We start from the raw sequence: 22,265 nt of genomic DNA on the forward strand, positions 1-22,265 counted from the left end.
CCTGTGCGTGCTCCTGTCAGGCCCATTCAGTCTTTAATTTTCTAGGCAATAGATGTTAGCTGCTTCGGTTTCCTCGTAAGTTTTCCAGAGTAGTTTCCTAGTCCTTCTTAGCATCCCAGCAGCCTTCCGTCTTCACCTGAAGGCAGCTCGAAAGTTTGCAGCCGCGGCATTGCAGAAGAAACGTTCCCAGTGCTTCGTCCAGTGATGTTAACGCTTCTTTATCTTTACCAGAAACACCCCACCTACAAGTATTTTGTAGAAGTGAGAGGAACCATCTGAATCTTTTGCTGTACTGAAAGAAAGCATCGCGATATCACTGCGTCGTGATACGACCGAATATTAAATCTTTTGGGTAACGTCATCAGGTGGTGTGGGTAGGGTTAGGAGCAAGGTTCTCCCACGAACCCACCGTTCTCGGATTGCTCTCCGAGGCCAGCACAGCACTTGTCTTACACCTCTGCCAGTTACCTCTTTGCTCTTCTCCCTCCCACGTACAGAGCAGCGTTGATTCTCGAGACAGAGCTGGCGGCAGTGGGCAGGGAGCCTGCGGAGGTGGCCCAGGTACCTGCAGGCCCAGGGGAAGTGAGAAGAAGGAAAGTGGTGGGCGTTCTTCGGGGCAGCAGAGTTGTACCCGCGGTCAGCCTTGTGAACACCATGGAAAAACCAATAGTGCCTCATAATATTTTGTTAAAGTCCCATTACCACTGTGGCATATTATTTGACATGCCACGCACTGGGACTGTGCTTTCTTCCTTACTTGAGAATGACACTTACCAGTTCTAGCTTTGTTGAACCCATATGGTACTTACCCATAGATCATTTTGTTTCCTTCTTAAAGTTTCCCAAAGCATAGCAAGCTCCTGAGGCTAGACTAGCAACGGGCCAAAGTGACCAAATGATGTTTTCCTTCTGCTTTCATGCAGGCACTACATTCTCTCGTCTCTGGGGGAGATGGTACCATAGCTGGTGCAATTGTTTGTTTTTAATTCTAGCAATTGAATCTGCGTTTCATTACGACAGTTCTTTCAGAGCTCTTGGTTTGAGACAAATTACTCCTCCTGATTTGAGTTCTGCTTCTGTTTAGTTGCGGTATCTTTAGCCTGTCTAACTGAGCTTGACTTCTGGCACATTTCACTTTATGCTGGTGTTTCTTGATCTGAGACTGTAGTTTCCTCTGCTGAGCTTTTTTTCCCGTCCCTTGAAAGCCTTTTGCTTATTCTACCTTTCCTTCTTTATTAGGTAATTCATCTCACTAGGTCTGGAAACCTTCTTAGGAATTCTCTTGTCACTTCCTTGGGTTACAAATTCAGCAGATATTCATATTGTAGTTTAAACATGTTCCAGACCTCCCCTGTGTTCAAGTCCTCCAACTTTTCAGTCCTGTTCATCTCACTAATGAGTTCCCTCAGTTTTTGAGATTTGCCTTTTGAAATTGAAAACCTTAATTGCAGCTTTACTTGGGTTGCTCTGCCATTTCATTTAAATGAAATGAATCATAAAGAATAACTCTGGGATTATGCTTTCACCAACCTTTCTATAAGAGGAGATTTACTTATCAACTGCACGTGTAAAATCCTGATATCACCAGTCAAATCGGTAACTATATGGTGAAAAGATCGCTCAGCTCTGACATCCAGAAATAGGTAGGTCTGCTTTATGGTACTGGTTCCTTGTATTTTCAAAATAAGTACAGGTTCTTTTTCAAATTACTTTGTAAATGTTAGCTACTTAAACAGCTTTTCCTGCCCCACAAATAAAAATTATTGTGGTATGTATTGAATATATGCTTGCTACGTTGCCTGAATGATAATACTGTGGAAAAAGGACCAGTGAGGTCCTTGGTAAGGAATTTCCCCCTTGGTGAGGTAACACACAAAGCTAAACCAGAGAGGGGAAAACACAGGAGCGGGGCTTTATCCTGGGAACCTCTCAAGGGCCATCTTAGCGTACCGTGCTCCTTCCTTTGTTTATCTGCACAGCCTGTTTGTCAGGTCTGGTGTTCCCAATCCTCTGCTTCATTTATGCTTCTCTGCCTGATTATTGTTGCCCTCTTATTCATCTTCTGCTTCGTTGCTTTAGCTATGCTAGAAAAGGTACTCAGCCATCATTTGCAAGCTCTCTCAGGGTTTGTTTGGGGCTGTAGGGGGGACGAAACACTCCAGTGTTTTGCAGACTGCGGAGGATGCAAGAATTAAGTGACCACATGCCAGCAAGTGAACTGAGCTGAGCATGAAGTGCTTATTATTTTGAAAATGGAAAGGTCAGGCTTGCAGGAGCGAGGATTTAAGGAAATCAGTGTGTCTCATTACCGCACAACAAATGTGAAGTCCTGTAATTATTTGTAAAAGCCTTCTAGCATCCCTGCGAGGTAGCTAAGTATTACCCATGGAAGGGGGAATCAGGATGAAAGGGCTTGACCAAAATCAGGAGAGAAAGCCTATTAATACATGGCAGTTATCTGTTTTCCCAGCTGCTAAACTCGCCACAAGAACACCGTGTTGCGTAGTTTGTGGAAGGAACTTCAGCAGTGACTTAGGATCTGCATTTAAAAAATCATCATTTATGGTGAAGCTTACAAAATGAGGTCGCTAGCTCTGGACGATAAACATTTAAAATGTGTTAATGCAAGCAAGCCTCTTCTCACTAATTGTGGTTACAAGCAAGCTGTCAGGAACGTCATCTGCCTGCACAGCGTGTCTCCTATGGATGCCATTGGAGTGTAAATATTAAACTCACCTTGTTTAAATTTCAGGTATTTGTGCTTCTCTTTCTGTTGGGCAATATTTGCCTACACACTCATGCAACATGCTAAGCAGCTGAATCCCTTCCTAAATGTCTTTAAAAGAAGAGTTTAGGAAGCCTTTGCAAATCATCCCTGTAAGTAGTCATTCCGTAATGTTGATAGAGCTGGAATAAACTGTTTGGCCAATATATACTTAGCTGATAAGCATCCCTTAAATTGGTCTGGTAATCTAGTCAAGCTTCCATTAGCCATGTGGCTCTGTTACGTTTCAGCGTAATTTTCGTTATTATTCCGTGGAGATAAATTGTTAGGAGTTGCATGGAAGGAGGGGACGATACATCATGCAAGAAAATGAGCTCTGTTCGTGTCACCCCCCCAGATCAGACAGAAGTTAAGGTGTTTTTTTCTTCCCTTCTTTGCCCTTTTTCTCCTGAAGAGGCATCCCGAGCCATTATTAACAAGAAAATAAATGGTTAGCCACATGGTGTTCTCCTGCGCTTGTTGTTGCTCTCTGGTGGTTCTGAACTTGCTGTATTTCATCTATTTTGAACACAAGCTAGGGAAGTGAGAAAGCAAACCCAAGCTGCTGAAAGTATTTTAACAAAGCTTAGGTTCAGAGATGATGAGTTGAAAACTTGGCAGGTCTCTAGAAGAGCTATAAAAATTTCGATGTTTTATTCAAAACACACTCATTTTCATGGATCACGGAGGTGCTTAAAAATGGAAATACTGTTTTTTTTTCTTCTGCTGACTACAAATTGTTGTAATTTTTTTGATGACTGCTTCTCACGGCAGGAGGTGGTGCCGATTTCAGTAAAAAGCTTGGATGGGGAAGCAGCACTCAGGGGTCGGTCATGTGCCATGGGAGTGGGGCTCTTCGCTGCTCAGTGGTGGAGAGGAGGATGTGGCAGCAAGAGGCTTATCCTGTGCCTCCCAAGGTGGGAATTCACTTGGGATGTACAAAACACGGGTAATATTTTGGCCTCAGTTTGCAGGAGCAAGCTGTTCTTTCCCTATCGCCAGTGGGGCCTTTGTTGTCCTCCAGAAGACAAACCTGGGAATTAGTTGACCATAGTCTTTGCTGCTGTTCTGCGACTCATCGCTGCTTCCCTTTTTGATGCTTTGCAAAATGAAAATGAGATACAGATTAAAAAATCTGTTGTTCGATCGGGGTTTCAGTTCTAGTTTTACCATGTGCCTGAACTCAAGAATAGTTTTAGAAATCGTAAAGATAATTGCGTACACGTAAGGTTAATTCGCAATAAAAAGTGAGTCTGCAGATGGGATAAGTTTTTCCAGCACGTGTAGCTGCAAGAGCCTGTACCTAAATCTTCATTTCAGTGGTTAATATTCTTCACTAGGTGCTGCTTTTTCTATCGCTCAAGGTATTTGGTTTAAGTATGGAACTAGTGGATTGATAAATTAATTTTTAAATTGACGAAAATGAGAAAATTTGTCTTAGAACCTAGTGAAGAACCAAAATATTCATCAGCTTTGTGACGGTTTCGAAGATTTTCTAATTATTTTACTGAAAAGTGAATGTTATTCAGTGATCATATTTTGCTTTAATACTGAATAAAAGCTGTAGAACCACAGCAGCTATAGAAAGCCAGGATAAATACAGGTAGTACAGTAGCTTTAAACATCTGTGATAGCAAAACAATGCAGCTGCTGAAAAAGGGGACTAAAGTGGGTGGAGATTTGCTGTGAAAGCATCAATGATGAAACGTTTCTCACAGCACTCTTCAATACCTTGAATGCAGAAAATTAAGGAAGGTGAATTGTGTCCTGTTGACAACCTGATTTCTCTGACTAAAAAGCAAAGAGATGTTTTCAGGCTTGAGGGTGGAAGGACTCTGAACGGGAGTGACTTTGCTGCAAAGGAACGGGAGGAGAATAACTACTGGTTAAAGATTTTGAGAGGTGATAAAACAAAGTGTCCCAGTAGGAAGTTTGTGGGGACAGCACTGAGCAGAATGTGGCGATTCAGTACTTATCTGTCACACATCCTTTAGAAATCCTTTAGAAATCACACGTCTTTTAGAAATCCTGAAGTATTCATATATCCCTGGATTTTTTAATTGACTCCTTTATCAAAGGCTGAACTTTATTTCAAAAGATTTATTTCTTAGTGCTGAAGCACTTGAATCGTAATTACTGTGGAAAAGATAGTGGCGTTGTGAAACTCACTTTTTCTACTGAAATTCTACTTTCCTTCAAGTCTTTTTGACTTGAAAGAAAACGTCCTTTCCCTCACACTGTGTGACTGAGTAACATAAATACGATGGTCTATACGTAAAGAATGATGGCAAGTATTTGTCCTCAAGGATATTATCTGAAGTTTTAGCCAGGCAGTGGGAAGGTGAAAATCATTTCTTGTAGTAAGCATTCTCCCTGTGAATTAGTAGGAAAAAACCGTGCTTTTGGTCCAGTCCCAGGGGAGGAGGCACGGTATCTCCATAGGGGATGGCTTGTGTGTTGGCTTGCAGATCACCACTGGGATGTGCCGGGAGGGCAGGCCACGTTTCTCAGCCAGGTTTGACGGAGGAGCGAGGGAGAGCACCCACAGCTAGCACTGGAAAAGCAGCCTCTGATGTGCCAGCACTCTAACCCCAATTTAGGGAAGGATGCAGAACTCCCTGAGATGCGAAACGCCGAGTCCCCAGGGTCCCCTCCCGCGGCCCCCGCTGCCGTCCGAGGAAACGCCGTCCCAGGCGCTCAGCGTGTGAGTTACAGGGCATCACTGGCACCTGCAGGAGTTCGATGCAGCTGTTAGCACTGCTACCTCAGTCCCCGAGTCTACAACATACTCATTTTTTATTTATTTATACTCATCTCGTGCTTTATCTCTTATAACTTTTATCCTTCCCTCATATTTCCGTGTAAAGTCCTATTTGTGAAGCATTGCATAGACGTGGCCCGTGACAGCCTCTGAAGATCCTCGTAGTATCTCGTTAGGTACGTTAATGTACAGCGTACATCTATCCATGAAAATAATGGCTTAGACTTGTGCTAGTCACATTACACGGGCAAGAGGAAGAAGCTGCTAAATATATGAAAAATAATTATTTTTAACACAGTATAGTAGTTGTTGGTACAAAAAAAGAAATCATAGCATTCAAAAATACTAGCAGAAAGTATGGATGGAGGAACAGAAGCGGATCCTGAGCTTTTTTAGCCTTAAATTTACAGAATCAAAAAACTCCCCAGACCTTGCTTTCCAACAGAGAAGTGTTTAAAACAGCGTAGTTCTTGCTTTCCTGCTTAAACAACCAGGTGAAGCTGTTTGCTGTTGGATGAATCCCCAAACGCTCGAAGTTCAGGCACACAAGCAGCGTGCCTGATTTTCTTGCTGCTGCAGGCTGTTTTAGCAAATGTTCTTCCTGCTTCCACTTTCTACTGGAGGTTTTTTTTGAGGTGTGATGTGTTGGTCAGTCCCATTTCAATATATTTGCTCGTGGCTTTGTATTAAGGGGTGTGTAAGGGCTGGGAATGTAAAGCAATAGAGCAAAGTTAAAGAGATCTCTGCTGCAGATAGGGCACTCTGCAATTAGCCATGCTGGGTACAAATGAGGATAAATGGGCTCTCTGGCTAATAGGAAGATGACAGTAAACGGTGCGTGCGGCTCGGCTGTGAAAAATGCTGCCCCAATTTATTTGCAGGAGGGATGGGGAAGTGTTACCGTGCTTTTGGTAGGCACTGGTAGGGTCTCTCTCTGAGCACACGGTCACCTGGGCGCAAATGGAGAAATGAAAACAGGAGCAGTGCAAACGAGGGCTGGTGGGGGGGTGAAGGGAACAGAGAGCTGCTGTCTCAGGAGTGGCAGAAAAGGCTCGAGCACGTTTCTTCTAGCAAGACGGGAAGCAATATGGTATTTCTTCTTGAAAATGGCTTTACAGGGAAATAATGATGGAGGGACCAAACCCATTAAACTGCAATACGAGCGTAAGTAAGTATGCAGGTAGATTCCGGATATGTTTGTGCTGGAAATTTGCTGACGGTTTCAAAGCTTTGGAGAACAAAGCTGTGGAAGCACACCACAGGAGACACAGGAAACCCGAGTTACTTTTTCATTCTCCACTTCAGGCCCGTGTCTTGTGTGTCAAGGAAAAGGCAGTGGTAGTTCGTGACAGAAGCTGCTGAGGTGATGGCTGTTCCCTTCCCAGAAGTGTTGGTTCTTCTTTGTAGGCAGAGACAGGATGTTCAGTGGGTTGTAATGAAAACCTCAGGTGCCTGGCTGGTACGTCTTCATCTTCTCATCGTGACTGCTGCCTGAAACAATTTGCCTCAGCCACACCAGCAGAGGAATGAGAGGACTTGCCTTCTCCTTGCAGCACGGGTATTTTCACTGAGTTCTGCCATACTCAGATGAGCCACAACGTGCAGGATATCCAGAAACCTTTAACGTGTAGCTGAAATGAGTGTCAGGAGTAATCCTTTAAAATGCTGGGGACGGGCAGCTTATTAAAGCAGCCAGACTGATCTAGTCCAGTTCTGGGGTCGTGCACCTCTTCTGTTTTGACGAAGTCTTCTACAACGTGCCATTATTTCTGGTGGCTAGCCCGAAAAAATAAGGTGGAAGGAAATGAGTTGGTTTCCTAGATGCTGGTAGTTCTCTGCAAACCTGCTTTGTCTATTGAATTATAAATCTTGTTAATTTGAATGTTACCAAGGTCTGTTTAAAAGACAATACTATGTGCTTGCATAGTAACTGCTCATATAAAAATTGTTATTAAGTTGTCAGCCCATATATTAGCAAGTTATTTTGCCTTTTCAGCCACTTTCTATAATGCACTATGTGTCTCCCAGAGTATATTATTGCATACATTTGAAAGATGCAGAATACATGCATTAAACTGTCAGTTTTCCAATAAAATAAAAGCGTGCCCGGGGCTTGATATGAATGGTATATACTTCATTTACTATCTGAGCGTTTATTCAATTACACTATTTCATATAGTTTGTAGGTAGTTTGCATTTTTAAAACTAAAAATCTTCATTATGTTATACTGTGGTGAATGAAACTTGAAGGAAAAAAAAAAACAAAACACGTTTATTCATTTTCCTTTTTTCCTTTCCTTGTCTGTTTGCATCAGGAGCTGCTGAAATGGGTTGTGGGTTGAACAAACTAGAGAAGCATGATGAAAAACGACCTGGTAACATCTATTCAACGTTGAAGAGGCCCCAGGTAGAAACCAAGATAGATGTCAGCTATGAATATCGATTCTTGGACTTCACAACACTAAACGATGGTAAGTACACAGTTTTACTTCAGATTTTCTTCTGCACAAATTGGCAAGTTAATTGCTCTATAATGGTTTTAGAATAGTGTGTGTAATAGTTTTTAAAATGTCTTTTAGTTTAAGTAAATGCTTTCTCTTCATTCATAGTGTTTACATGCAGAGATCTTAGTGAGAATTTTCTGTGAATTTTTAACCATAAGTATTTGTAGATTCTCAGGTTTTCGATTCTGTTTACCCACATTTTTTTTGTCACTCTAAGGCTGTAAGTTCATTTCCTTAATTTGCATTTTGTCCAGGTTTCATATGGTAAAGTGATTCAAGTCTGGCAGGTTATATACTTTACTACTCATTTTTTCTTCCTCCTCCTCTGCGCTCTGTGCTCCCTCAGGAGTAATTTGAGAGGTTAAAGTTGGTGTTCTCAGCTTTGCAATCTTACCTTAAATAACTCTTACATGGTTACAAATACCAATAGGTGTACTCCTGGGTGGAAACAGAGCAATGGGAGACCCTGAAGATCTAAAACATCAAAGAAGTGAGGGTCCAGCCTCATGTGATTTTTACCTTTTTTTGATATCTGAAGTAGTCTGCTTTAATTCTCATGACGATCCGTAGCTATTCCATTTTTTCTCTTGCTGATTGACATTGAGCATCTCTGCCAGTATTGCTCACACCATCGCCTGTGCCCTCATTCACTTCAAAATTAGCCTGTTCTACAAGCAATTACTCCTCACACCATTTGGAAATCCGAAGCTCGAGCAGAAGGCTGGGACCTGCTTCTTGCTATATATAAAACAACACAGCACCAAAATGTGTTACAGCTAGCTGGCTGGGTGCCAGCTAGAGCCTCTCTGCTGTTGCCCTGCAGTGTGCTGCTACTTCGTGTTTTGCAAGTCAGGTCAAAGGAAAAGCCAAAGCGGTAGGTCTCTCTCTGTGCGAGACAAAGAGTTGCTAGCACATTGTTTTACGTGACATCTCTCTCGGTGCAGTTCAGTGTGTTCAACCCCAGGTTAACGTGAATTTGTTGTTTTCTACAACTTGTTGCAAGCGAGCTTGTATTTTGAAAAAAGTGGAGGTTTGGAGTAGGTGGTTGGACAGGAGTGTGATTTTGTAGGCAGTGCAGGAGCTGAGAAATTTGTCTGTGCAGACTTTGTGTCTCTCATACTCTTCCATTTGCTTTTACACTAATTGGGATGCACTGCAGTGACCGAGAGCACCAAACAAATTGGAGAGAAATTGTTTTTCCATGTTTATGTATTATAGCTGCTTCCACGTTTATTTATTTTTATTTCAGAGTGAACAGTCTGAGTCTCTATTGCTTGACAGTTTGACAGCTTTCAGAGAGATGGAATTAGTGGCAATGAATTAGTATTGAGGGCTCACTTGTATGGGCTCCTCTGTGACGCTCGTTGCTGCCCTGGCTGAATGCCTCACAAGGTTTCATGTGTGTGTTCTCCTGATCCCTCATGAAGGATGTATCTCTGTCACCGTGTGGGTGAAACCAGTACACCCGACAGCCATGTGACTTGCCTGAGGCACAGAGGATGTCTGGCACAGAGCAAAAAATTAAACCCAGACTTTGTAAGTCCAGTTAAGTGGGTAGGTTTGCTGTAAAGCATATTTTGTGCGCTTTCCTCACTCGCCCTTGATTGTTTTATTAGGATTTTAGGACACGTGGTTTTAAAGAGACTGGGAATAGAAGTACTTTTATCAAATTCTTTGGTCTTCCAGTGAGTATAAGCTGTTCAGCTCCAACTGAGTTCTGATTTGGCATGTTGTATCCCCATCACTCTGATCTCTGAAGCTACCAGCAGGTGGGCAGGTGAGGAGGGCAGGAAGCTGTGGTTCTTGCTTTTTTTCCTAACTATCACCCATGACTGTGAGCTCCTGGGGTTCTGCAGCTCCCCCCTGTTCATGTCACCAGCTGTATGAAGGCTCCTGGCCTCCTACATAGTGTTAGGATGTTCCAGGTTTTTCTCAATAGCAAGAGAGTCGCTGGTTCCTTTCTATTTTTTGCTCAGAAATAACCTCTGCAGATAATCAGAGTTAATGATGAGTGCTTCACCTATGCCTGCATGGATTCAGATGTTTCTAAAAATGAATTGCTCACAGCTGTGTAAAAAGAACATTTGGAGTGTGAAGTCTGTTTTCTGTGAATCTACTTTAGCCCTTTAAGTGCGTATATATCCTGACATCATCTTTTCCACAGGTTTTCTGCTTCGTATGCTTTTTAGAATAAGCCATGCTAAATTACGAGTGGCTGCTTGGTGTTTTACTGTATCTTTACTTTAGGCCTTATTTAGAACATCAGTGGATCTGGCTCTGAAGATGGTTATTCATTTTTCTCTGAGGCTTCTCTGTAATATTTACTGCTCTGCCACCTGTATCTCTTGCAAGCCTTTAATCTTAATGGTGAGAGGGATATGATTAGCTCCACTTTCAAATGGAAGCTAATACACAGCCAGAAGTTTTCCAAGTCTTCAGTGTTTTTTCATGTGTTCCTAAAGCAGCTTTCATGGACTTATAGTCATCAGTGTGGATGCTGATCACATTTGCAGTTTGGAACCGCATTTATTCTCAAATCTAAAATCCTGAAAACCAGACAGCGCTTTCCAGAACGCCGTCTATGTTTTAGTTGCAGTTTCATAGGCAGCTAAGAGGACCTAAGTTTTCTGTGCCTGTAAGTGGAGAGATAGTGCTCTGTTTCACCTGTGTCATCTCTGTGAACTCATGTAACTTGTCAGCCTGGCAGAAGGCTTTGCAGTGGTCAGTGTCTTGTGGAGGGTCAGAAAATGCTGGTGTAGGTGTAAGTGGTGAGAGCATGCAGCCAGGAAGATACAGGACACTGACATAGTTGGAAGTGGGAATAAAATGCTATCCTGCTGGTCATTTGCTGTATTAGCCACAAACTTAGTTTTTCTTGCTGTCTTTGGTTAGTTTACCTTCTGACATACACAGCTGAAGGAAGGTAAAGCAATATGCTCCTTTATTATATATTTTTATTCACTTCCAAACTCAAGCCATGCTGTACACCAAGACAGATGTCCAATGGCAAATCGTGTTAGACGGCTTATTTAAGTACTGCATAAATAACGTATGCATGCAAAAGACTGAATTAAGGTTGCAAGTGTAACCTTCATTCTGACATTCCCGGTGTTAAGGGATTGACACACTAGAAAGTAAAGTGTCTAGAGAAAGACTGCCACACTTTTAAGAACAGCAGAGTATGAAGAACCCATCAGTTCCCATTATGTGCCACAACACTGACAATCTTCATGGTTCTTCAGAATTAAAACCCTTAGATTTGCCAGACTGAGCAAGTGTGATAACAGATAGCAATGTGGGGTTTTCATCGAAAGCAGGTTAGCACTTGAGGAACAAGGAGCACTTTGCACATTTCAGAACCTTGAGGGAAGCCCCCTCAAGGGGTTTTCTCTTGTTGTTTGCTGGGTTTTTATCTTCTTGGCTGTACAGTGTCTGCTCACGAGCCTTCCCTTTCCATTAAGGTTGCCTCTTGCAAGAAGTCTCAGTCCATCTTCAGCATTGTCCTTTGACAATATCATCCTGTGTGCTACCCTGCAGTTGTCTGTACTGCCCAAAGCTTACATGGGCTGCTGCTCTCCCTCTGGTGAGATCACAGCAGATTTCACCAGAGTTAAATCGGTAAAATCAGCACAGATTTTGTTAAAGAAGCTATTAACAGATTTCTAACTTGGATGGCTCGTTGCTGGGTAGCAACATGCCATAGGAGGTGCAGAGGAAGAGTGGGGCCTTCTCCCTGGTGGCAGTGGTGAGTTGTGAGGCGGTCCCAGCTGCAATGTGGAGCTTCTTCCAGCTCCCGAAATGAACCCACCTCACCATCCTCTTACAAAGTTCATCCCATTACTGAGTCAGTCTTGCTTGTCACTGTGCCCTGTGCCAGGTCTCTCTCCAGCTTTCTTCTGACAGGTTTCACCTGCAGTCATTTTTCTGCCTGCTTTCCTGCCATGCCCCTGGGCCACACCGTGTGGGAGACCTGCCCCTCCTGGTGGGGACATGCCATGGTGGCATGGAGGGCACTCACTTCTTCCAAAACCTGCTCTCAGTAGCATTATCTGCAGGCCCAGTCTTCTTCCAGCTCTCTGCTGGCTTGTCCTTGCTTCAGAATAACGAGGCCTTATTCAGCAAGAAGCCTTGCGGCTCATCTGGACGCCCTGACGTTGAGGGGAGACAAATGCTAAGTGACAATAATTGGATTTCCTAACAAGAAAGAATTTGAGGAAAGTAAAAGGCAGTTGCATCAGATTCGTGTTGCAGTAAATCCTTTTGCTGTAAAGCCAGGAGAGACGAGTTAGTGTCTGTGTGTGTATACTTCACTGGAAAGAAAAAAAAAAAAAGATAAAAAGATTGTATGACCCTCATAAGTTAAAAAAAAAAAAAAAAGTTTATTTTGCATCCATCTCGGTATAATAAAAGGAAGTGAATATTGATCATCTTGTACCTCTTATCTCCAAGGTGCCATGTATTTCTGTTTCACTGGAAATAGGAGGTAAATGTCATGTGTACCTGAGGAGGGCCTACGCTCACAAACGGAAGAGCCTTAATATAAAGCACACACGTTTTCAACAGTGACTCTGTGGGGCAAGCTGGTTTGTTTGGTTTGTTATTTGATTTGAAAGAGAAATATTTAAACAATCTGTGTTCTTGCCCTGTTAGGATCTAGTCTACTTATTTTGGAAAACTTCACTCAGAATGACAGATTGTACAGAAACTGAACTCTGCCTCTTCTTCATCCTTTATTTCCTTTCTTCTGCCTCTTCAATTCTGATGACCCTCTGAGAGAGCAAGGGTTCAGGGCTTCTCCTCAGATTAGGGTAGAGTTTGAGTTTTTTGGTTTGGTTTTACTGACTTGATTGGATCTCTTTTTGCTTTGCTTTAGATTCCTGTAGTAATGCTTTGGCCTGATGAGTTATGACAGGTTTTGGCCTTGAATAAAGTTGGCATGAAACATATGCTAGCCATGTGATGAGAATGAAATGGGGATATAAATTTTTTTAAATGGGGAAAGGCTATAGTCTGAACAAGCCGTTTGTGCTATAAACCCACTAAAATCCAGATGTTTTGACTGATGGAATGAAAAACAACAACATTTCACATGTCCCAGAGAAGTTCTGAAGTCATAATGTGAACACAAGGGCATATGGTTTTTATCCTTATTGTCAATAATTCTTCTCTTTAGTGAAAAAAAAAAAGAAAATTATTTTAAAAGTAAGGTTATTAGTTATATTTCAACAATTCCACCCTACTTTGTTTTGCTGAAGTGTTTTAACTGTTGTTGCCTAAGGACTGTATTACCAGGCCAATACTCATTGAATAACAAACTTACTACACGCTTACTAAGCTTTCTGATTTGAGGCATTTTTATATGTATGCATATATACGTATGTACGTATAAAACAATATAAATTGGTAAGTGGATCCGTCTTTCAAGTTCTGGCAAGCTTCTGGCTACTATACACTGATGCTTTGGGCCAGTTTTGCTGCTCAAAAAAAAAAAAGGTAGTTGCAGCTTTATTACAATTGATATGGCTGGGCTTTTATTGCTTTTTTTCTAATAAAGGCACATATGGGTTAATGAACCTTTATAAAACATATAATTATATTAGAATCAAAATTTAAAAAAGCATTTCAATATGGACATATTCTTAATATAGGATTAAATTTCAGTTGTGTGTAGTCTATGTAGTTAATTTAATTGAAAAAACCTCAGTTATTCCCTCAGAGAGGGGAAAGAATAATCTGATTGGAACTTGGAAGTGTCACACAGTGGGAAGTGTGCAAGCTGGGGATAGAGAAGGTATTTTCTCCACAGAATTTATATGCATTTTTATCAGGAAATTGTTTGCTACAAAATGTAATATGCATTGTCGACTTCAGTGCTTACCATCTCTTCCTATCAGTAATTTTTATATTACGTTAAGTAGTTATTTGTGCCTCGTTTCTGCTTTCTGTTTCTCTTCACCATTCATTTGAGAGAGGGAAAAAAAGCAGAACAACAACAACAAAAACCTCTGAGCAAGTGGCTGTATATCTGAAAAAAGACCCTGCATTTGCAGGTGTTCTTATTTGATTTAAGACTAGTAAAAGCAATTGTTTCTCCATTGGTGAAGTTATTTAATTTCCTGTTTTCATTTTTGTAAGCAAAGGAACATAGATGAAATTAGCATTCCAGTTTTGTATTTCCAGTTGCCTGGGTTAGTTACCATCATTTTGTCCTCAGGAGTGATGAAATAAAATTAGCAAGGCAAAATATTGTTAGGTTATTAATGGGATGTGATAGCTTGAACCAGACTGTATATCGATCATGTACGACAGACTAAAACATTGCTTGAGAGGATATTAATATATAACATATTAAGAGCAGTAAGACGATGAGTGGAAGAGGCCAATGGGTTATTTCTGCGTATCTCAGATTCTGTTAACGATTCCCCTTGATTTCAGCTTTGTCCATATGCAGATCCCATTCAACTTAGATTTTTTACACATGAAAATATGCACATGATAAAAAGAATCAGCATAAGGGCTTTTCTGGGTCTGGGCTTCAGTCCTTTCCATTAATGCAAATGTAAAGAAGTGATTTTTTTTGGCTTCTCTAAAGCATGCAGGTATTTTGTTTCAAGTGAATTGCAGTCTAGTAATGTGTAACCCTTCAGGGCTTGCCACTGTAAGTCACAGCAAAATGAAATGTTTGTGCTGTAGCAGTTTATAAAACTTACTTGCGTGTCTTGGGAAACTTGCAATTTGACATAAAAGGAACATTCCATATGTTAGTAGTTTAATAAATGTAATAAATTACATCATAAATGTATTTGCTTTATGGAATTGTTAGAAATAACTTGAACTTCTTTACTGTTGTTGGCTTTTAACTAAGGATCCATAACTTGAGTACAATCTGTAAGAGATATTCTAGTTTCTAAATACGGGCTTTGCTTTCCATAATTATCTTATATAGGTTTTTGTTATGGGAGACCATACGCACATGTTATTGATGTACAGATCTAGATATGCTTATACATACAGAAGAGAGAATGTGTGTGTAATAGTTGTGCTCATGTATGTATTGTATGACATTTATATTATTGAGATGGGTAATACATAAGGACATGAACATTCAGCCTGTCAGGTTTTGCTTTATGGCTGCACTTAATTGTGCCACAGCAGCAGGGATGAAGAGCTTTATCTAAAGTCAGACGATGGCTGCGACAGAACTGGGAGTAGATCCTGTTCAATTCAGTGCTTTAGCTGGTAAATCGTGGCCTTAAAAACACCCTTCTCACAGAAACTAAAGCAAGAAGTTGGTCAATATTATTAATTAAGTTTCCAAGCTCATATCTTAATAGTTACATAGCCTTTACGTGTACCTTTCAAATTTCAAATAGAAAAAAGTTGCAGGTATTGCCTGTCTCCTGAAGACCCAGCCGAACTGTGGCACTGCTATTTTGTGTTAAAATAGGCTAGATGGAAGCCTAGATACAATATGGTAAGTGTATTAGAAGTATCAAATATGTCAAAGAATGTGCATATGATGTGTTTTGGACTGGTGTTTTCAGCTTGTGATTGGAAAAAAAAAAAAAAAGATTTCTTTTAGATACTGTGGTGGAATCTCACCCCAAATACATCGAGCAGTGTAACAGCCACTTTTTCTACGGGGATTCTGCCTCTGTGGTTCGGCAGCGGGTGCGTGCAAATGCAAAATGGACAAGGGAGGAAAGGAACATCTGCAAGATGTTTTCTATTCACGGATTCCACTCTGGAAAAAATATGGGTGCTGCAATAGTCATGTTTGTGTTAACTTTCCTAGTCTGTATCCATTCTTAGACTGAAGAATGGGTAGCTACAATACTCCATTCTTACCATGTAGTTGTCGATTGTATCTACTCCGTTAGCTGAAGCTTCTTCTTAATGCAATTACTGAATTCTTACAATAGATACATACCATACGTCATACATAAATGAATGCTAATTGTAATTAACTCAAATCGTGGAAAAATACTTACAGATCTGTCTAAAAAGAGCTCTGAACATCCAAGAAACTTTTCCATCCTATCAGTAACTAAGGCATTGCACATGATCTTTCTGAGTGGCCTTGTCTTTTCTTTTGCCTCTGGCTTTGCACATTTTTCCAATCTTCATGTGGTTTTCATCTCCTGATGCTGTTCAAGAGCCAAGGAACCAGATTTGGCAGTCTATGTGGCTGGTAGACAGGCGTTTCTGGTGGAATGATGAGATTCTTCAAGCCAGAGGAGCCTAATCCTGTTTTCTAATAAACAAAACTTCCCTTGTGTTTAACTGGGACACACAGTGGCTTGTAACTTTAAATAATAATTGTCTTAGGGCTTTATTATGGGACAGAAGTGATGAGGCATGATCTCTGCAGTAACTTGTTTAGTCTTTGTATGACTTGTTACTACAAATTTCTTGACACCAGCAAGATAAAAGATGATACACAAAATCTGTGCAATCTTTTAATTTCAATGCAGTTCACAGTCATTGATTTTGGAAATAACCGTTGCTATTTGGCTAAAAGCTCATGCGAATTATAAGTTTGGAATTGGTTTATTGTGAGTGGAGGACACCTTGTTTGAGAGAAAAGAGGAATTGTTGCTGTCAGCTGTTCTTTACTGTGAGAAGTCACTTTTCTTCAGTTGTACTGAAAAGAAAATGCTGAGTAGATACACCTTGATTGTGTGGGATTTTCTTGTTTACTCTCATTTTTGTGATATTCCCATAGGAAGGATGAAGAATCTCTATTGTCATGGGAACTGTGGACCTTCAGCTATTTCATAGAACCTGTAGCAGTTTCTTGGTGGGTCAGACCCCAGGGTCCGTAGCTCAGCACTGGCCAGTGTCAGACTATGCATGTCCCAAGCAAGCAGTGTGGTGCAGGAGGAGGTCACTGTGGCAGGTGCTTCTGAGGAGTTTAGGCCTCATTAGTTGCATTGTGAGGGTTTTACTTTGGACAGGAGGTGGTGTGCTCTCCTGTCAGCGGGACATCCCGCTACATATGCCTCAAAGCCATCTGAAGGAAAGGTATCTTGTTACAAATGTCTGCTTTTTGGCTCTCAAGCCCGTCTTCTGGGGGCCAGTCTAGAAGGTGCCATTTTGTCCCTGTGTCCATTTTGTGTAGTTAGCGGTAGCTTGTCATTGTCTCAGCCAGTGATGCTTGTTCTTTAATTTTTCACGTGCAGAAAGCAGTCTAATTTCTGTTCTTACTTCTGTTCCTGGTTTGTTTCTGTTCCTACTTTTTCACACATGCTATGTGACTTTTTTTTCCCCGCTGGCCAATGATGGAGTTGAGGCCACAAAATGGCTTCCTTCTGCAGCTGTGGCAGCTCCTATGTGAGCACACACCAGACGAGCTGACTTTCTTCAGTCCGAGGAGGAAGACATGGACCGTGTGTTACTTTCTTGAGTTTTCCCTGTTGTCTGTGTGCTTTGCCCATGTTCCACTGAAGGGTGTGGGACACAAGATTGGACTGGTAAGGTTGATGGTTGGTTCTCTGCACTGAGGTTGGTTTGGTGGGTCACAACTTGCAGTTGTTCCAAGCTATGCCATGTGTCCTGGTTTCAGTTAGCACAGAATTAATTTTCTTCCTAGTAGCTGGTGGAATGCTGTGTTTTGGCTTAGGATGAGAAGAGTGCTGATAACACCCCGATGCTTTAATTGTTGCAGAGCAGTGCTTATACTAAGCCAAGGACATCTCAGCCTTTTGCTCTGTCCTGCCAACGGGCAGGCTGGGGGTGCAGTAAGAGCTGGGAGGGGACAGACCCAGGACAGGTGACCCAAACCAGCCAAAGGGGTATTCCATACCATCTGACGTCATGCTAAACAATATATAGGGGTGGCTAGCTGGGGGGAGGTGGCCGGACTGCTCGGGGTTAGGCTGGGCATCGGTCAGCGGGTGGTGAGCAATTGCATTGTGCATCACTTGTTTGTACATACTATTACTTTCGTATTATCACCATTGTATCATTATTATTATTATTGTTATTATTATTTTGTTATTATTATTTTCCTGTCTTATTAAACTGTCTTTATCTCAACTCACGGGCTTCACTCTCCATTTCTCTCCCCCGTCCCAGAGAGGGAGGGGGGAGGGTGAGCGAACGGCTGCGTGGTGTTTAGCTGCCGGCCGGGTTAAACCACGACACCATGACTGGATGAATTTTGAGAGTCTAAACCTGCTCTTGAAGATATTGTTATCGTCCTGTGGAGTCTCATGATCGCAGTACCTATTGGTCTGTGGCTAACCAGTTTGGGGAGGGAGGGTACATCTATAGTGGGTTAAGTCAGGACCAAGGTCTCCAGTGCCATCCTCCAAATCCTTCCTTCTCATAGATGCGCAGTAGAGCTGAGTGTCTAAAAATTAGATTCACTCCTTTCCTACTGCCATTTGACCACTTATTTCTTCTAGATAGGCATAGTCACTGTGTCTCTTTTCTCTCAATGCCCTTTTTGACCTTTTCTTCCTCTTCACAGATGGCTTTGGCAGCTGTCTCAATGACCCTGAGGAAACCTCACGGACTGGGGATTGGGATTGAGTTAGGGAAAAGCGTAGTCAAAAACTACCAGCAGTGCACCACGCAGGATAATGACGGGGAAAGGGTGAATTTGCTCCTACCCTGCTTTTCTGAGAAACGACAAAGGAGGGAGAACTGACAAAGGGAAGAGTGGTAAAGTCAGTCCTGCTTCCATGTCTCGGAGAGGAGACAGTTTTAAGGGTGAGGAAGGCAATACAGGCTGATTTAAGTCCTGCAGTATGGAGAGTAAATCTTCCTTATTCTTAGCAAAGTAGCATTCATCTCTTCCTTGACAAGCATCTGTCCCTTCTCTGCTGTCCTTTGCAGAGGCAGTGGACTGCCACTTCTGTTCCTAGGCTTCTGGCTGTACCTGCCTCAGAGGGTCTTCATGATGAGAATCCCTCAATCCTAAAAAGTGCCTCCAGACTCTTCCACACAGGAATGCAGCAGCCAAGACCTGTGTTGGCCCTATTGTGAGCCATAATATCCCTAGTCCATTCTCTCTGCCATAGCTTTCTTGCTGCTGCACCCTGAAAACAGAGGAGGTTGGGAGGTCTGTGTTCAGAGAGCTGGAACCACCCCGGCCTGGACGCATGCTGTTGTAGGTCATGGGCCAGGAGACCCCAAACACTGCGTGTGGAGCCAGTGGTGTGATGTCGGCCAGTAGTTCCCCTGAGTTTGGGCAGGGAAGGGGCCTTGCAGCTGATGGCCACAAGAAATGTCTTGTAAAATAGTTTTTGTGGTGAGACTGATGGTATGCATTGCTTTTCTGCAAACCTGAGGCCTGTGATCCACCGTGAATGTTATTCTTCCCCTCCATCTTAACACAATATTTAGAGAAGCCGTTCTCCAGGTTGGAGTCATGGGCTGTGGCAAAGCGAGCTGATGCTGGCCATGGCATGGAGCTGGCACAAGATGGTTCCCAATGTGTCCTTGTGGATCTCACCTGCAGGCTCACAGAAGTGGTGCCTGAGGCTTCAGCCTCCCCTGGCTCTCCCAAATGAGGAAGCTGGGTTTCAGAGGATGAAGGTCCAACTAGGCAGCAGATTTGGTGAAGTGCTTTCACCTGAAGATCTGTTCTGTAACAGAAGCTGGGCCACCTGTCCACACGTGGTTGTTGCCTTTTGGTTACAAGGAAACTGCTTTAATCATCTTAAGCTTTACATGACTGCTGGTTCTCTTGCACCCAAAGGCAGTCATCATATTGGCAACTCCAGATAATGTCACTGAGTTATCTTGTGCCTGAGAAAATTTGATTTTTCCCTTGGTAGAGGCTGACAGGCAATGTTGTTTCCTTAAGGCCCTGGGTGGCACCATGCTGGATCTTCAGAGTGGCAGATGTCACCGTGGGGAAAGGACAGCAGGAGGAAAGAAAGTGCCATAAAATAGAAGGGGGTGAAAGAGGAGACAAGGTCTTCAGAAAGGAGGGATCATATAGAGGAAGCAGAGCAGTTAAAATAGGGAAAGAATATAAAGAGACAGGCAAAGCTGAACACACGAACTGCAAACCCTCCAGGGTGATGGGTGACAGTAAACACGGAGGGACAGATATCATTTGACTCGCTAAGTGACAGGAGACGACACGGCATTGCATGGGTTTTCAGTGTTTTGAGACTTTTGTTGCCGGAGGTATGCCTTCATGTTGGGTTAACAAAAGTGACACCCGGCGAGGGGCTGCGGCTGGCATCCCGACAAGGCTTGTTATCAAGCTCTGCCTGAACAAGACCCATAGCATTGTGTGCAGGCAGGCACGTGGTTTTGGACTGAAGAAGACAACCTATATTTCTGGGTTCAGATCCCTTTAGGATCTTTCATGATACCTTGTTGTGTTTTGTTTTGTTTTTAATTCACAAAGTGGCATGAAAAGCAGCCCCTGAGTGTGCTAGACTTGTTTTATTACTGAACAATGAAAGGTTACTTTAAACCTTAAAATGCTATCATTTCTAGCGCAGTTCAGCATTCAATTTCAATTTTGTGTGTAGAATAACGTGAAAACATTCACATAGTTGGAATCTATCGCATCTATTGTGCACGGAAACTGCAGAATTTGCATTTCCATTGCCCGGTTCTGTAAATAGGTAGAACTGTTGCTTTAGCAACAAGCATAATTGTGACTACAATTTAAATTAAGGTTATGAATATTGTACTCAGCAAAATAATGCAGCTTGCAAACTTTAATCATTGTGTTTCAAGTGTTAATTGTATTTGAGGTTAGTCTCGTACGGCATCTGCGTGGGTTTTGTGTGCGAACGCCTGACCTGTGCTTTCTTTACCTTGACTTCTTGTAGAGACAATGTCTGTGGTAGGTATTGTCTACACAATACTATTGTTTCTGGTTTGCTTTTCAAAGCCTGTGTGTGTGCATTAGGAAGTTTAATACGTATTCTGTCTGTAAAATGTATAAGGATGCTGCCAAGTAAACATCTCATATTGGACCTGGTGTGATGTGCCTTTCTCCATTAGGCTTCAGCTTAACGTTGAGGGAGTTCCAGGTACATCTGACACCTGCCTACCAGTCATGGCCAGTCTGCAGCAACTTCAGAAGTCTGCAATGTAATTTCTCGGTGAAATCCTGTTTAAAAAATTACTCTTACACCTGTGACATGTTACAAAGCTGATAAACATTGATGCAGGCCTCCAGATTGCCTCATCACGTAAGGAGAGGAACACAATTTGGAAGAATTGTGTGGAGGACAAGAACTTCCTAGCATTTGCTCAGCACTGTGCTAGTCTTGCTTCCAGTTTCCAACAAGCTTCTTTGCCACTAGTTCAGGTGTCCTGGCAAAACCCTGGAGTGTGTTGCATGTTTATGTTCTGTAGCTTAAACACAAGTCTCAGGGGCTGGGTTTTGTCTTTCTGCAGCCAAACAAATTTGGGATATACTGGACTTGGGAGGAGTCCAGGTGACATACTTACTGATGAAATTGCGGCTTGCTTCCTATGATAAAGCTTGCACACCCAGCAAACTCCTGGTTTGTGTGCAGTCATGCTTTTGCAAGTGACTTTATACTTGTCACACACTGTACTATGTGATAAATTTAAGATTAGCAGCAGTGTGATGGGGTTTCCCAAATGCAAGGTGACACACAAGAGTTCTCATCTGAGTCCAATGCTTACTCAGCCACTGTAGGTAGCTGCTGTGGCTCTTACTGGTAAATATTAACCCTGGCATTGTGGTAAGGTCTTGTACAGGACCTGCAAGTTTAAGGCTTTCCAGCCATTTATTATTATTTTTTTTTCCCCAAAGCCTGCTTATTCATATAAATGGAGCTCTGTTTAGTTAAAATTGTAAGGACCTCTCAGCTTCCTTCCTTTCCTTCTCCCCCCCTCCCCAAATAATCATCCTCTCAACTTGAGACTTGCACTGATTAGCTACTTTTCTGAAAGAAACAGTCCTTTTCAAGGAGAGGAGAATCTCATTAAGCCTTTGGTGTGAGCTGCAGCTCTTGATCAGCGCACTAAAGACAAGCTTGACAGTCGGCAGATGAGTTAAGAACTGCAAAAATATTACCTGTCTCAGTTAAACAGTCATCAGTTGAAAGAGTTCATCTCATTCTGAGAATACAGAGGCTTCCGCATACTACGTGGCACATAAAAAATTCAAGACATCAAGGATGTGAGAAGTCCTAAAGGTGCCGTATGTTTCCGAGTGATTTGATAAAAGGCCTTAAATCTGAAAGAGAATGAGGTATGAGGTTTACGAGTAAATAGATGGGATTTT

General features: G+C 42.2%; 1 protein-coding gene across 1 annotated transcript in view; it reads left to right on the forward strand.

Annotated features, from left to right (window-relative positions):
* Positions 1-22,265, forward strand: part of RFTN1 (raftlin, lipid raft linker 1) — a 93,157-nt gene that overhangs the window by 1,173 nt on the left and 69,719 nt on the right. Inside the window, exon 2 of the mRNA XM_027451013.3 lies at positions 7,841-7,996. Within this exon, the coding sequence (XP_027306814.2) occupies positions 7,852-7,996 (145 nt within the window). The 5' untranslated portion in view covers positions 7,841-7,851. The remainder of the gene's footprint in view (positions 1-7,840; positions 7,997-22,265) is intronic.

Source organism: Anas platyrhynchos, chromosome 2 (assembly GCF_047663525.1).
Source record: "Anas platyrhynchos isolate ZD024472 breed Pekin duck chromosome 2, IASCAAS_PekinDuck_T2T, whole genome shotgun sequence".
In the NCBI taxonomy this organism is placed as follows: domain Eukaryota; kingdom Metazoa; phylum Chordata; class Aves; order Anseriformes; family Anatidae; genus Anas; species Anas platyrhynchos.